The 15,532-nt window shown below is 39.8% G+C and overlaps 1 protein-coding gene across 10 annotated transcripts in view; it reads left to right on the plus strand.

Moving 5' to 3' along the window:
• The window catches only part of Plce1 (phospholipase C epsilon 1), a 349,441-nt gene that overhangs the window by 195,217 nt on the left and 138,692 nt on the right, over window positions 1–15,532 (plus strand). For 9 of the 10 annotated variants that reach the window (XM_063239388.1, XM_063239384.1, XM_063239383.1 and 6 more), the window contains one exon: window positions 5,894–6,210. In XM_063239388.1, coding sequence (XP_063095458.1) covers window positions 5,894–6,210 — 317 coding nt within the window. Of the gene's footprint in view, window positions 1–5,893; window positions 6,211–15,532 lie in introns of those variants that run through there. The other variant, XM_063239392.1, reaches the window with a different exon arrangement.

The following is a 15,532-nucleotide window of genomic DNA, read 5'->3' on the forward strand; positions in this document are numbered from 1 at the left end:
TTTTTATCATAGGCACTTTGCAACTGTGGGAGAGACAAACACCTCTTACTTTGAACCATATCTCAAGACAAAAGATGAAACAAATGAACCCACATCCTAAGGATAAATATCAAGACTGATATTCTAAATAGGTGTGATAGCTGGGGATTTAGCTCAGCAGCATAAGTATATGCCTGGCAAGTGCAAGGTCATGAGTCGATCTGGTCGATCAACTGGTCGATCCCCAGTACAAAAAAAAAATTCAAATTTCTATAAACTATAAATAATCATAACTCTCCAACCTCAATCCCTACCCAGAAAGTGTGTGTGTGTGTGTGTGTGTAACAAGCTCAATGGGGAGCTGGGAAACTGTCTCTGCAGAAGATCCCTCAAAAGGCTAAATGTATAACAGGGCAGATTCTTGAAATCAGAATAAGTTTTAAATTTCAACTCCATTTCTTAGTAGCAAGGTGTCTTTAAGCAATTTGCTCAACATTTCTGACCTCTGTTTCATCATGTAAAGAATAGGAATAAACCAAGCATTGTGGCTCATTCCTGTTATCACAATACTGTGGGAAACTGAGACAAGAGGATCTCAAGCTCAAACCCAGCCAAGGCAAAAGTCAGGGACTTTCTCAAAATAAGACTAAAAAGGGGCCCGAAATGTAACACTGTGCAAATACCCCAGTGCCACAAAAAGGAGGGAAGATAATCACACCGCCCTACAGGGTTTTTTTGTGAGTAGTAAATGTATTACTTAGTGCAAAGAACTAATACCTGTCTACTTTCCCAGGATGTCTCATGTGAACAGAGGTCTTTTTCAATAAATCTCAAGTTCATTGTAGCTTGAAACAAAGGCTGGCACATAGTAGGCACTCGGTAAATGAATGGTGAATTTATGGCATTTAGCATTTCATAAACCCATTCAGATGTACTGACAGCTACTAAGCTGGACCCTGGGTACTGAGCGTGCCCAACATCACTCAGCTCAGTTTGAGGTAACATTGAGTACTAGGCCAGGAGCCAGAACCTTCAAGTACTCTACGAGCTTTCGCTGATTCCTAAGCTGACCAACAGGCTGAATCTCTGAGTAAGTCATGTGACAATTTAACTCAAGCTTTATAAAAAAAAACAAAACAAAAGTAATAGTGCCTACCTATGATAGGAATGATAACTCCCACATTATGCAGAGATTATATGAGCTTACTTTGTAAACTCTAGAGTTTCATATGAGCCATAGCAAGAAAAACCAAGTGCTATCACTTTTAGTGGGGACCAAAAAAAAAAAAAACCACACAAAAATAAATAAATAGGAAGCCTCAGTGGCAGGTTTTGCTGGATTCTAGCCCAGGCTGAAAAGGCTCTTGGGTGAAAGATCAGGCTCTGAACAAGCTCTTGTTCTCTCTCTCTCTCTCTCTCTCTCTCTCTCTCTCTCTCTCTCTCTCTCTCTGTCTCTCTGTCTCCACTCCCTTCCTTCCTTCCTTTTCAGTTCTGGGGATCCAACCCAGAGCCCAGTGCATGCTGGACAAGCAGTTTACTACTAAATCACATTTTCAGCCCAGAGTATTGTTTTTGTTTTTTTGTTTTTTTGTTTTTTTTTTTTAATCGGTACTGGGGATCGAACTCACAACCGCCTGCTTGCAAGGCAGGCGCTTATGCAGCTGAGCTAAATCCCCAGCCCCCCAGAGTATTGTTTTTTAAGTGCCTCTGAAGGGCAAAGGATGCCCCAAGAGCACTAAGTGAACGATTACTAAAGAAAAATACTCAAGTATAGAATATTATACCCAGCCTAACTGGTATTTCTGGGTTGTGCAATCAATGTACAGCCCCTGGGAATGGATTAAGTGATACCTAAATCCACCCAAGACTTAAAATCTAGCATGCGTGGCCTTTGTTCCTTTATGAGCCATCCCTGTTCACTAGTGCTTTCTGGGAAATGAAGCTTTATTGCTGGTTGTTTATAGGTATTCCTTATCTCTGTTAATATGGGTTCAGCATGGGGAATAACTTGCAGTTTCCTAAATAAACCATAGTATTTCTCACCCTTAGACCTTAGGATTCTTATACTGTGGAAGACTAAAACTCTTGGAACCACCAACTTTACAAATTCTGTAGGCCTCATTTGTTCCCCTGGGAATCATGAAGTGTGGTGGGAAACCTTTTGAAGAGACTATGCTTCCTATGTAATGATACAGAGACAACAAGGTTGAGTACTGTGTGATATCGTATTTCCCTTGTGAGAATTATTAAGAGCTTGATAAGTCCTAGAATTAAAAGCCTACATAACTTTGTTTAACCAGTTATTAACAAAGGGAACCACACTTTGCATAAAGTCAGTGTAAAATATTTTAGGAAATATTAATTTACAAATTCACAGGAAGGAAAGGCTAAGTTTCGATGTGTTATGATATCAAGCAATTGTAATGTTGGAGTGGAAGTGATGGCTCCAGGCTGACCCAAAAAGGGAACTGTTTATTCTCTGGTCAGATTCTTACTACTGGAATCTAAATAGGCTATTTGCCAGATTTCTCTGAGTAAAGAAGCATGGGAATTGACACTAAAATCTCTTTAGATGCATCTATAAACTGGAATGTCAGTGAAACAGTATGTGTCAGATGCCTAGGAACCTGAAGTGAAGTAGACCTTGTTCAGATGCCAGCTGCCTGGCTTACCACCAATGTGACTGTATATGACCAGTTTTCTTATGGATAAAATATGTGTAATACTGTCTCTTCAGTTAATCCATGGGAAGCACATAGTACCAGAACTTATATCTGAGCAGAGAAGTAGAATTTGAAATTACTTTGTTTTATGGTACCAATGTCAAGGCCGTGACAGTATCTGGAGATACAGCCATATCCTGCTGTTGAATGACTATAAACAGAACATGGGGTTGACAGCACTGACTATAAATGAGGCAGATGACTTTATTTACCAGAAATTTCCTTTAGGCTTTCACAAAAAAATCAGTGTTCAGTGAACTCTGAACTTTACTGCAAAGATGTAGAGGAAGCCTGAGGGATCATAAGAGCTCCTAGGTCAGTGAGGGCAAACTTTTTAGAGTTTTCAGTGATACACACAGCTTGCTGTGGCTTGTGTGCCATAGGTTTGCCACCACTATTCTAGGTCCATAATCCACCGTTATGTGGCAGGTGTTATAGAGAGGGAGGCTGGGGTTGGCGTATAGCTGAGCACTGGGGTAATGTGGCATGTGGAGGTGGAGGAGGAGATGAGGAGGACTCAGCAGGATGAAAGAAGGGGAAAATACAACAGCACTGATAGTGTAGGACCTGGGGGACAGGAAATTATGTCTTAAGAAAAACGTTCGGATATTCTTCTTTGGTGCATGGTATAAAACCCTCAGGAAACCTTGCTTTCGTACCTTAAAGGGCTGCACCTTGTTCATGCTTTGACTTGTGTTTCCTTTGAAGGAGATGTCATTCTGATCCTGAGACCTATTAGAGTTATACCAACCAGGCTTCTCTTTCATGTTTTTATTCGGTTTTTTTAAAGATATGCTTTAGTATCATTTTCTGCTAGTCTCTTCATTTGTCATTCATTGTAACAACATGGGATTGATATCTCGATGTATTGCCATTTCCAATATATCATGGTATCTTAATTTGCATATTTTATTTATTATCTCTTCTCATATAAGTGGCTATTTCTTAAGATTTAGGACTTATTTTTATTTCCTAGTGTACTTGACTCTTGTGTTTTAGAGTCGATAACATCTGAAAAAGGTCTATCTATGGCTTATTTCACTATACATAAATTATCAGTATTCCCCAAAATGCAGTCCACTACTGTCATCAGACCACATTCTGACTCAATTTTCAGGAAATCTTGTTAACTTTCTAAATTATTCAGCAAGTTTGGAGAGTGAGGCAGATTAAATTTGGGAATCTGCCTTGTTATTTAACTCCTTTAATATTTTAACTCTTTAAAATATGAGCCTAAAAAGAACCAAATATAATTTAGGAGTTCCCACTTTTGCTTCAATAGATTTTTGGTAATTTAATCCAAAAGATGGACAAAATGCTTAGAATAAATTCCTCACTATTTGCTTGTCTTTCACAGTCAAAGAGAAGCAATCATCTGGAGACTATCAATTTTATAGTAAAGACAAAAGAAAATATTCACTTGGAATATGTTTAAAACAAGTCCAAATTTGCATCAGTGGAGAGCAATGTCGTTCAAATGTTAAAGCTTTCTCTTCACAATTCTTTTTTGACTAGTGTGTAAGCTTTCCTCAAAAGGGGAGTAGCTCACTTAATATTTTAACAAATATCAATTTTCTTTGTGATGCTTCAAAGGCATGTAAGCTGCTTAGACCAGGACGAGTTGAGGGGAGAATAACAGAACCTAGAGCATTCACAGAAACAGCACATCAACTTGGTGGTGGCTGTGGCTTTGATATTGGGGGAAAAGTAAGGACACATTCAGAAATGGTAACTTCAAAACTTAGTAACTTGGAGACAAGAGTGATAGTTACAAATATTCCTGCAATGAAGATACAAAAAGACATCTAGGAATACTGAGGTCAGAGGGTAAAGCAAGTCCTCCTATAAACTTCCAGTGCCCAGATTGAAGACAGGTAGGTGGCACACAGGTTTTATTTTAGTAAGGGACCACTAACGGTATTGAAAACAAAGCAGGGATGTTAGAAAGGTTGTGGGCAAAGAGCGGATGGTCCCCTCCTGTACCAGCGTGAGGTGTGTGAAAGAGATCCCGGAAGTGTCTGCAGGAAAGGAAAGACTTACATTAGATAGAGACTGAGGGCAACTTGGACTCAGGGTAGCATTTTCTGAAGAAGTTCCAAGGATACTAGTCATATAGAATGATGTCATAGATCATCTATGGGAACTCTGGGAACACTGGGTTAAGCTTATGTAAGTGGGTCCATTATGGGAAGACTCTTCCAGTGCACAGGCATGAGTAATGCATCAGGAAAAAAATGTGTGATATGCATCTGTGGTAATTCTCCAGCTTAAAAGACCCACAAAACTAGTTTTTCTTTGAATACCAGCCTTCTGAAGATCATACTTTGGGAAATTCTGTTCCAGGGCTTATCATAGATTTTTCACAGCCTGTTGAATGAATGAATGAGTGAATGAATGAATGAATGAATGTTAAGTATATGATTGAGTGAATGAAGGAATGAGTTTTACACAATAAGATAAGAGGCAGAGGAGAGGATGTCAAGATAAAGAGAATGCTTGTATGATGTTTCCAATTAAGGGAGTCATTTTGAGCCTAGGAATCCCTGCCTTTGGTACTTCTCTATAATGCAGCCTCCACATTTTCTCTTGCATCCTTCTGCCACCAGCTGCAGACTAGTGAGTAAGATTTATTTCTTTATTTAGACATATTTTATTACCTATTCATCCTTATTTTTATAGACAAATCTATTCTTACAAACTCCCAAATGGACCTCAATGAAATCAAAGTTGTTGAAAGGTGTACAGTGGATGATACCATGAACTTTTGAAATCTTCTGGGCAGAGAGGATTTCTGGGTCTCTAGGTCCCCAAGTCTCCTTCATGTTTACATAAAACATGCACATGTATGTATGGCCTTCTTTTCTTTTCCATTTCACTTGGCTGTGTCCAGATCCAGCTTGTTTTGTTTTGCTTTGTTTTGTTTTGGTTTTCACTCTGATAGGATAAGTAAGCTGGTTGGAGAATTATGTGCTGTATTATTGTAACTTCTGAAAATAAAAAGCACTATGTCCACCTCACAGGTATGGGGAGAGAGAGAACAGACAGGCAGATATCAGAAAAGTCTCCATAACAAACAAGATAGTATGGACCTAGTCACCAAGCAAAAGATTTGACTAAGAAACCTTTCCAGTTTCTGCCTGTCAGGGAATAGCAACTTTGGTGTAAATATGACATTACTTGCTTTATTTCAGAACGCCCATCAGGTACCTCTGTGGCCAATTCGAATGCCCTCCCTTCAAGTTCAGCTGGGATCAGCAAGGACCTGATCGATCTGCAGCACCTCATCCAGTTCCCAGAGGAAGTCGCCAGTATCCTAACCGAACAGGAGCAGAACATTTACCGAAGAGTCCTGCCAGTTGACTACCTTTGCTTCTTAACCCGGGACTTGGGCACCCCGGAATGCCAGAAGTCCCTGCCCTGCCTCAAAGCATCCATCTCAGCATCCATTCTCACCTCACATAATGGAGAGCACAATGCCCTGGAAGACCTGGTGATGAGATTTAATGAGGTAAAGAGCCACTCTTGGCTGTTTTTGTATTTGAAGTTGCCATTTGTAACTTTTAAGCATAATTTTTTCATAGCTTTGTCTGTCACTAATGTCATCTGCCTCTCTGTCTTGCCACTTCCATCATGGCGGTTTTTCTTTCCAGGCAGTAAACTCAACAACACACTCTCTCCTTCTCACTAAGCCCGCTTGCCTTTATGCCTAATTGACCTTGTCTCTCTTCCCTATCATTGGCAAGTGCACCAATCTTTCTGCTTTCTAATAACCAGAGTTACAAGCCCTAGTCTCTCCTCTGCCCATCCCTACTAGTGTTTTTGAGATTAAATCTCATTTTAGAGTTTTGAAAACATGGTCTGTAACCATATCTGTCTAGCCCATTCCCCGTCACAGTATCAGATCCCTTGGCCGAAGTTAAAACCCAACACACCTGGGATTCCATGCGCAGAGGACCATGAAGCTATTCACTGAGGGACGTGGATCACCCTCTCTTCTCTGTGTTGTGTGCATGTCCTCAGCCCCAGAAAGTCACTTCAAAGCCTGTGAGACCCAGCCAGAAGCTAGTTCTGAAGAGGACAGGTGTGACTGCAGTCTAGGAGTACTTAGGATGGAGCATCTTAGCAGGCTTAGAAGTTACATCTATAGATTCCTGTTCCCACCCCAAACTGAGTGAGACAGGCTCTCTGGGAGTCTGCACGAGAGCTTTCAAACTATACTGACCCAAAGTTACCTTTTAAAAAATGTTATTCTTTATTTTCCTTACTGATAAAAATGAATTGAAAAATGAAAGTTCCTATAAATTGAGTGATTTTATTAGTGGATTTTACTGTATTTTATGAAGTATTTTCAACTTCTAGTTCTACTCATGCTCACATTTTTAAGACACTATTCTTGTCCCTTTTAAAAGAAAATTGACCTAAAATTAAAAGTGGATTGCCAGAACTTTAAAATCTAATTTTAAATTAAACTTGGATTTCTTCCACTCACTGCTATAACCTTAGGAATCAAAGATGAATTAATGATATCACTAATTCAGAGCTAGTGATGATGTGACCCACAGTTGGGTTGAGACTTGCTTTGGATCATCTCTGAAAATAGTTTAGCTAAGCAACTTTGGAGCATAAACAAGATTTCTGGGAAAACACTTAAACTACTTTAGAGAACAGTCTGTTTTTAAATATTCTTAAGCGTGTATCTTCGTGCAAATTACATGTATGCTGATTTAAAATCATTCTTAAACAGTCATTGCAAGCAGATCCCAAATAAACCCCTTTAGAAAAACCTAAGATAGCTAAATCCTAGTTGTTTTATATACCTTAAACTAGAAAAACTGCATTGCATTTTAAAAGATTTTATTATATTCACATTTTCACTAATTTAAAATGGTTCTGCCTCCCATTAGCATAGCTTTCTATCCTGAAAAGAAAGGGCAGTTAAAGAGCTTATATCTATCTGGTAGATACAATAAACCAGACATTTTTACATTTTAATCCCAATTAACCCTTATAACCATTGGCACCACCTGTTTTACAGATGAAGAGAGAGTGAAGCATGCACAACAAAAGTAATGACGGCACCAGATTCTGACCTATACAGTGAAATAAATATTCTCAGGTCCATAATAATATGAATAAATACTAAGTTAGTGTAGTGGAGCAGAAACTCCTAGTAATGGGAGAATTACAATTAGCAAATGTAGGAAAAAGAAAATAATCATTAGAATTCCTACACTTACAATTGTTACAGGCAGAAAACACTGTTAAGTTCTAAAATGACTGTGTAAAAGTAAATGTGATGTGCGGCAGGATATTTGCATGGGCTCAAAGCAGCTCTGCACAAAGGGAAGAGTAGAACAGTGGTGGGAAACCGGAGGTAGGCGCTGTCTCAGCCACGTGATGAAGACCAACAGGACCATGATGAGAATATCGTGTGTATCCTCCGATATGTGTGATTCCCGGAGGAGCATGTGACATCATCTCTATGGCATTCTTGTCTAAAATGTGAACCTAAATCTATTATGAAACCAGTACCAGGCAACTCCACATTTAGGGACATTCTGTTCTTCAGAAAGTATCAAGGTCATGGGAAGTAAGAAAAATCGAGGCACTATCAAGACTAGAGGAGATAAGAATGACTGCTAAATACTGTGTAGGATCCTGTTGGATACTGAATTAGAAAAAAAAGACATTAATGGAAAAACTGCTGAAGCCCAAGTAAGACTTGCAGTTTTGTTAGTAATACTGTGTAGATGTCAGTTTCCTTGTTTTCATACTTCATAAGGAAAGCCACACGAAGGATACACTGTACTGGGATTCTGTGTGCTGTTTTAGCAACTTCCTGTAAGTATAAAATTACTTCAAAATAGGAAGTTTTAGAGGAAAGCAGTGAGCTCAGAGAGGATACCTCGTTGTCCGTGGCCACACACTCACTGCGTGCATATCAGAATGTAGTTCTGTCTTCAGAGTCTGCTTCTTCTCTCCCAGCTGGCTTCCTACGTGTTAAATTATAAAGTTCAAGTTTGTATTAACCTAGAATTGCTGATTTAGAACTTAGTAAGTCTTAGATCGCCTATCTTTCTTCCCTCACTCTACCTTTTTACTAAATTTTCCATGCATCTCTCTTTTTTTCTGTTCCTCTTTCTGTTTCTGTTTTTATCTATTTTCCTATTCTACCATTCCTGTCTCTTCATTCATTCACTCAAAGTGTATTTATTGTGCACCTACTATGCTCTTACCATCTCTCTTTTTTTCCACTGGTGTGCCAAGCATGTTTTTAAAACTAAGACATTAGCGATACCTGATGAAACAATATCATTTGCCCATCTTTTGGTCCTGTCAATAGAGGTCAGACAAAATAAATATGTTTTCATCAAAGGGAAGGAAATGTGTGTTCCTTAGTATGCTGCAGCATCTTACAGAGAAAGAACTTTAACATAGTCAAGCCGTGCTGGTCCTTGGGGGCGATGTACGTGTATTCATGTATCAATGCTTGGCTCGCATCTGCTGAGCACCTGTTACGAGTAGGACGTGCGCTGTGCCTGAAGAAAGTAATTAACAATCTGCAGCAGCCACAAATGACCAGGTGTGAACACAATTACCAAAAAAGGCAGAAAGTCCAGTGCAGAGTGGTGCAAGATGAGGCATTGAGAGGGGGTTCAGAGCGCCTTCTGCTCAGCTCTGGAGTGGGAGGCTGGGCCTTGAGCAATGAGAGGAATTGGAGGGGAAGATCATGGGGAAGGCAGCAGAGGGCAACAGGACAACAACCAAACATTTCCATCACGGTGAGACTCATGGCTGTGGGAAGTAGCTTGCTCCTGATTGTCAGGAGAGCGTGGTCATGAGCTAGAAGTTTCCCACATTCTATCAAGCCTTTACACAATGACTTAACTGTGGTGAGGGGAAAGGGACAAAAATTCCTGATGCCTTTGGGGCAGTGTTGCATAATGCTTGTTCCTAGGAAAGGATGGCTAAAATGCTGGTCAAAGTACAACCATGAAATAACTGGAAAGGTTTAGCTGACATGAAGGCAGGCCAGGAGATAAATCATGGGTAGTTTGCACTGCGGCTTGGAAGCAGTGTTTCTCTCAACCCTTCTCTTGCCCAACAAGACCACGATGTACACTATATAAGCTTCTTAATAAAGTTCCCCTCTCGAAAATACACAGAAGCCCTAGGGAGAGTACAGTCTTAAACAGTGAGAGTCACGGTCTGCAGGTTTGCTCAGTGTGGGAGACAGGTCTTTCTGGACCTTTTAATGTGGATCCCTTTCTCTAGCCATATCTAAAGCTCCCACAAGACAGTATTGTCTCTGGCCTTTCTGGCTTCACTTCCTGCCCACCCACCAAGTCTCTTGCTTTGACAGTCTCAAATTATGTTTCTCTTGTTTCCTCTCCTTTTTCTTCTTCTATCCAACTTCTACCTCTAACCCACATTCCTTTTGATCTTTTTTCTCTGATAATAAATTCCCAGCTATTTATCTTTTTTTAAAAAGATAGGTATTTCTTTTTCTGATTTCTTCTTTATCAAAGAGATCACCTGCAGCTCAGAAGAGGAGAGAAGATAGAGACCAAAGTTCACCGTAACTCTCTTTGCTCCCTCTCCCCTTTTTGTTAAGAAGCACCGTGGGAACTGTACAGGGAGAGCAGGGATTCTGGGGTCAGAGTTCGGAGCTTCTAGTCCTCACAGTTCCTTAACAGAAACGTTAGCCTCTGCCTTTGTCGCATTGTTCATCCTGTGATGATCCTTGGTCTTGGAGCTCTTCATTGTCTGTGTCCATGGCTGGTTCTCAAGATCAGTCACCAAAGTAACAGACAAACAGAGGTTTGGATGTATAACCCGTCACTCGCCACAACACTGCCAGGCACTCTTCTGTGTGACACATTATGGATGTCTGTGGCCTGGGCGTCATTTTCAGCTTTAAAAGTCCCTCAGCAGATTCACTTTTTTCCTATGCCTTGAGAGGGCCGTTTTCGCTTATTGAGTGGTTCTTGGTAAGACCATTCATCTGGGCTCCTCTTCTGGACTGCTTGGTCCAAGGACAGGGCTTGAGCTCTAGATTGAGTCCATAGTAACATGGGACCCAGGAAGCTTTTACACCTGGGTCTGGGCCCTTGGTTTCTTTTCTCCACCCATATTATCTGTAGTCAACAGGAAAATTTACCAAACTGCTCCCCCGAGCCAGACAGACATGGATAGCCCAAAGCAACATTTAGTTGTTAGATATTTCATCCGTTTAGTAGGTCTCACCATTTGTCAGTTCACTAATTTGAAGGCCATTTCATGTATGAAAAATCTCCAGGTGCAGCTTAACTTCCTGGAAAAGAGTAGTAAGAATAAATAAACTATCTGGCCAGGAAAAGAAGCAATTTGAGCTAGGTCCTGCCTGTCAAGATTCCATACAGCCTTCCCAAGTGATGAGGATCAGGTTTCACCAGCCTGGTCATAGCTATAAAGGAGAAAGCACAGCCTACGATGACGGTCTGGGCAGGGACAGTGCCCTCATGGCCAAATATGTTCCTTTGGTTAAAAGGCTTTGAAAAGAAATACTGCTTTTGAAGTTGTGCACTCAACCATATTAAGAAAAAGTTCCTATCAAAGCTTCCCCCCTTTTTATAAAAGGAGATTCAGGGTTGCTGTACAAACTTTCTTCCTCAAATGGGAGCACTCATGGGATAAAGTGCTGAAAAGCCTCTCGGGGGAAGGGAAAGCTCAGGTTACTTTGGAAATGCTATTTTCTTCTGAACAAGAGCACCTTTCCAAATGTACCTTTGAGAGCAATGTTGTATTGTTTCTTCAGATGATTTTATTTCACATGCATGGGTTAATAGGCATGTTACTCATGTTGGACACAATGTGATGCATCTGTCATCCCAACTACTCAGAAGGCTAAAGCAGGAGGAATACTTGAAAGCAGTGGTTAGAAGTTAGCCTAGACAACATAATGAGACCTCCCATCTCAAAACAAAGCCTAAAAGTACAATAGGCAGTTACATCACAGAGGCTCAGCCATGTCCCACAATGTTCTAACAGCAAGCTTCTTGTGGGCGACCCATCTATACTGACTGACAGCAAATACTGGTCGTAGTTCCTGGCAATCAGCCTTTCCAGGACTCTTCTCACTCATACTAATGCTCAACAAACAGCAGGAGAGAAGTAAGAGAGCCATGATAGCACTTCATCATGCAGGGTGCAGCTCTGGGGTCAGGATGTCTGAGTTCTAATCCACCATGGTAGTTGTCTAATGTGGAGACAGCTACTAAAATCTTCATCTTTAAGTGAAAGTAATTATAGCTCCTACCCAGATGCTTTATGTGAATGTTCAGAGAGATTACATGTGGAAGGACTTAGCAGAGACCAAAGACACAGTAATAACTGGCAAGTTACAAAAACAACCTCATTTTCAAATAACTAGTGCAAACAAATAATATTTAATTTTATTTTATGATCACCAACCACTTAAGTAAGAAAATGGAAGGACAGGGAAGCTAAGTAAATGATATATAGATTCAGAGCTGGGATTTGAATCCAAGTGTTCTGGCTTCAGAGCCAACATTCTTGGCTTGTCTGTTTGGTACCACTGTCTCAAGAGCTGAAAGCCCTTTCTCCCTGAACCTATTTCCCTGACTTCGAATGAAACCATTTTTCTCACAACAGCATTCAGTACCTGAATCCCAAAATCTTCGTTTCAAGTTGTGAGCCACTGTTGACTTCCTCTTTGACTCAGCCCACTTGCTCCCTTTCTGATAATGAAAATGTGACACGCCATGGATTAGAAAGAATAGTCCTTGGAATGGATAAGACCTGTTGGAGACCTCTTCTCTTTGACAAAGGCAGGTGTGTGCAGCCTGCAGCCACATAAGATCATAAATTGTTAACAGTACCATATGATTTTCAGGGGTACTTTTGTGCTCAGTTGCAATACTTGCACTGGGCTGCATAGGCAACAGCAGAACCATTACAGAGTAGAGGCAGCAGCACAGTGCTGTCTCGGTTCCTACACGTGCCATTGTTGGATTTATTTATTTAATGTTATAATACAAATATTTAAAAGTAAAGAAAATTTCATTACTTACATTAACTGAATATGTATTTTATATGTGTGATCTAGGAAAGCCAAAAGGTTAGACATATGTGATGTAAGGTAAGCGTCAAGTTTGGCGCTTTCATCTAGAGACTGGTAGAAGTAAAAATGGATCCAATAAAAAATGGCAAAAGGATAATAATTTTGACATACGTGAACATTATTATTACTATCATCATAATTATTTTGATCAGAAATAGTAAACATGACTTGGAGAAACAGCACAGCTGCTCCCCAAGGCCCGTTAGATAACTTTAATGAACCTGAACACGTGGGAAAGATCAGATAAGATGTCATCAGTGACTGAGATTTTGAGCTTCTCTGCAGGGCCACATTAGCTGACCCTATTAGGATGTTTAATTCAACTCTTTGAAAAACCACTCTCTCAGATATCTTTACTGAGGTGCAAGAGCCAAGGAGGAATGTATCCAAAAGATTTAAACATTTATAAATCCAGCTGCCTTCTCGGTGCCTCCCCTTGGATTTTTTCTCATACGACTTACATCCTGAAGGCCATTTTGTGCACATTTAGGGGTATAGCATAGCACAAGTCCGGCAAATCCTCCTCCCTCACAGAGCTCATGTTCTAGGAGTGTCTAAAAAGTACGCCTAGTAAGTAGAATATTGTCTTCGCCCCCCCTTTTCCATTCTACTCAGTATATCTAATATCTTTCCTTCTTCTTAACTGCTTCAGCATCTATCATATGAAATGCAGAAGGTGGCCCTGAGATCAGTCCTTTATTTATTTATAGATAGGGCCTTGCCATATAGTCCAGGCCAGACTTGAACTCATTAAGTTGCCCCAGCTGACTTCAAATAAATGACCCTCCTCAGCCTCCCAAGTGCTTAGATTGTAGATATGAATCACTGTGCCTGGTAGCAATCATTCTGGATTTCTTCTTTTCCCCAAATCCTTGACATCTAAATCATCAGCAAATTTCATTTACTCTACACCTATATAATACATCCTGAGTTTCATGTCACTTTCCACCACCTTGGACACGTTCTTCACCAAGCATCCATGAAAGCCTCCTTGCTGAGAGTCCCCCAGTGACTCAAGATCCCATATGAACTTGATCCTGCCTTCTCTAACCCAGCTTTCTGCTGCCCACCCCTCTCTTGGCTCTGTTCCAGCTACACAGATCTTCACTCTGTTCCTGGAACATACTGAGCTAATTTCCTTCACATAGCTTCTGTACCCACTGCCCCTGCTGCCCTAGATCTTATTCCCCTGATCATACCATAGCTGCTGTCTCCTCTTGATTTTATCTTAACTCAAAAACAGGGAAGCCATGTACTTGGTTTATTTTTTTCCTGTCTCCTTAGATGAGAAATTGCTCTTACATCTCTGGTTATTTGCATGGTGCCAGCTATATAGTTGATACCCAATAAATTAGTAGTTAATGAATGAATAATACTAATTGATATTATTGTTTATTGAAATAGATGCTATTGGAAACACAAAGAAAAGCAAGATATGCTCCTTTGAGAAATTTACAATGTAGTAAGGCCTAGAAGGTGTGAAATAGTGAGTAAATGTACAAATGAGGGTAAAAGAAATGCCAAGAAAGAACAGTTATGTGAGTGAGCACAGTTAGATAAGGGCCATGGGTTTATGGGAAGAGGATAGTTCTAATGTTAAGTCTGAATATGAACCTAGGTTCTCTCTCTTTTTAACTATGGGACCCTCACCAAGCAAGTGATATAAACTGATTAAGACTTTGTATTTCTCATCTATAAAATGTAATTTAATCAACTCCACGTGGTTATTGGAACAGTCATTGTATATAAATCACCAACCATATGCTAGGATCTCAACAAATGGTACCAAGTATGGTTTGTGCCAAATGAGAGATTAAGATTGTCCATGCCATGAAAATTAGAGGAGTCACACCAACATATCTCCTGGAGGATTCCCAGAGGCTCCAGAACTGTGTAGGATAGGAAGACTTTCCCCAGAAAAACTATGAACTTTAACAGCAGTGAGGTTTGGGAGATAAGGTCATGCATTCACATCATCCAACAAATGTGGGAATACTTCCCTTGCAGTTTTTTACCTTAACTTTTGCTAAAAGCTTTCAAAGACAGGCTTTATTTCAACAAGCCTATTATGGTGAGTCTTTAAAAATTCTTCATAATACCAAGCTGAAATCTATCTCCTTATAGTCAAGTCAACTGAATTTTAATTCAGGGAGCTTCAAGAATAAGAGGGTAATTTTTAATATTAATTCAACAGTGTATTAAATTTGCTACCATTCCTGATTTTTTCATATTTGGTTTTGATAAATATGTTTCATTGATACTTATTCAAGTCGTTGGTAGGAACATCAAGCCAAGTGAAAATTAATGGAAAGCCTTATGGTCTGAAACATTAATCCCCTCTTTGTGGCAAATTTTTTTCAAACTTGTTTTATTTCAAGAAGAAGTAAAAAAAGAAGGAAAAAAACTACAACAAAACACGTCAATCAGGGGGCAACAATGACATACATTGCACATTGTCATCCCCAAATTATTCATCCAAAGCACAAGACATCTGCGTTCAGTTGTCTGAACAAGACCAGAACAAATCTTTCTCTTCAGTGAACTCAGAGAAATCAGCAGTATAACTATCTTAACTAGTTTTATATACATATATACACATATAATATACATATATGCATACACATATACATATGTTGTTTTTTCAGTTTATCACACTAGTGAGACAATAAGATGTTTACATGTGTGTCTTATTTATTTCACTTATGAG

The sequence above is a fragment of the Cavia porcellus genome, unplaced genomic scaffold (genome assembly GCF_034190915.1).
Source record: "Cavia porcellus strain 051 isolate PalLab524CR breed Dunkin Hartley unplaced genomic scaffold, mCavPor4.1 scaffold_28, whole genome shotgun sequence".
NCBI lineage: Eukaryota > Metazoa > Chordata > Mammalia > Rodentia > Caviidae > Cavia > Cavia porcellus.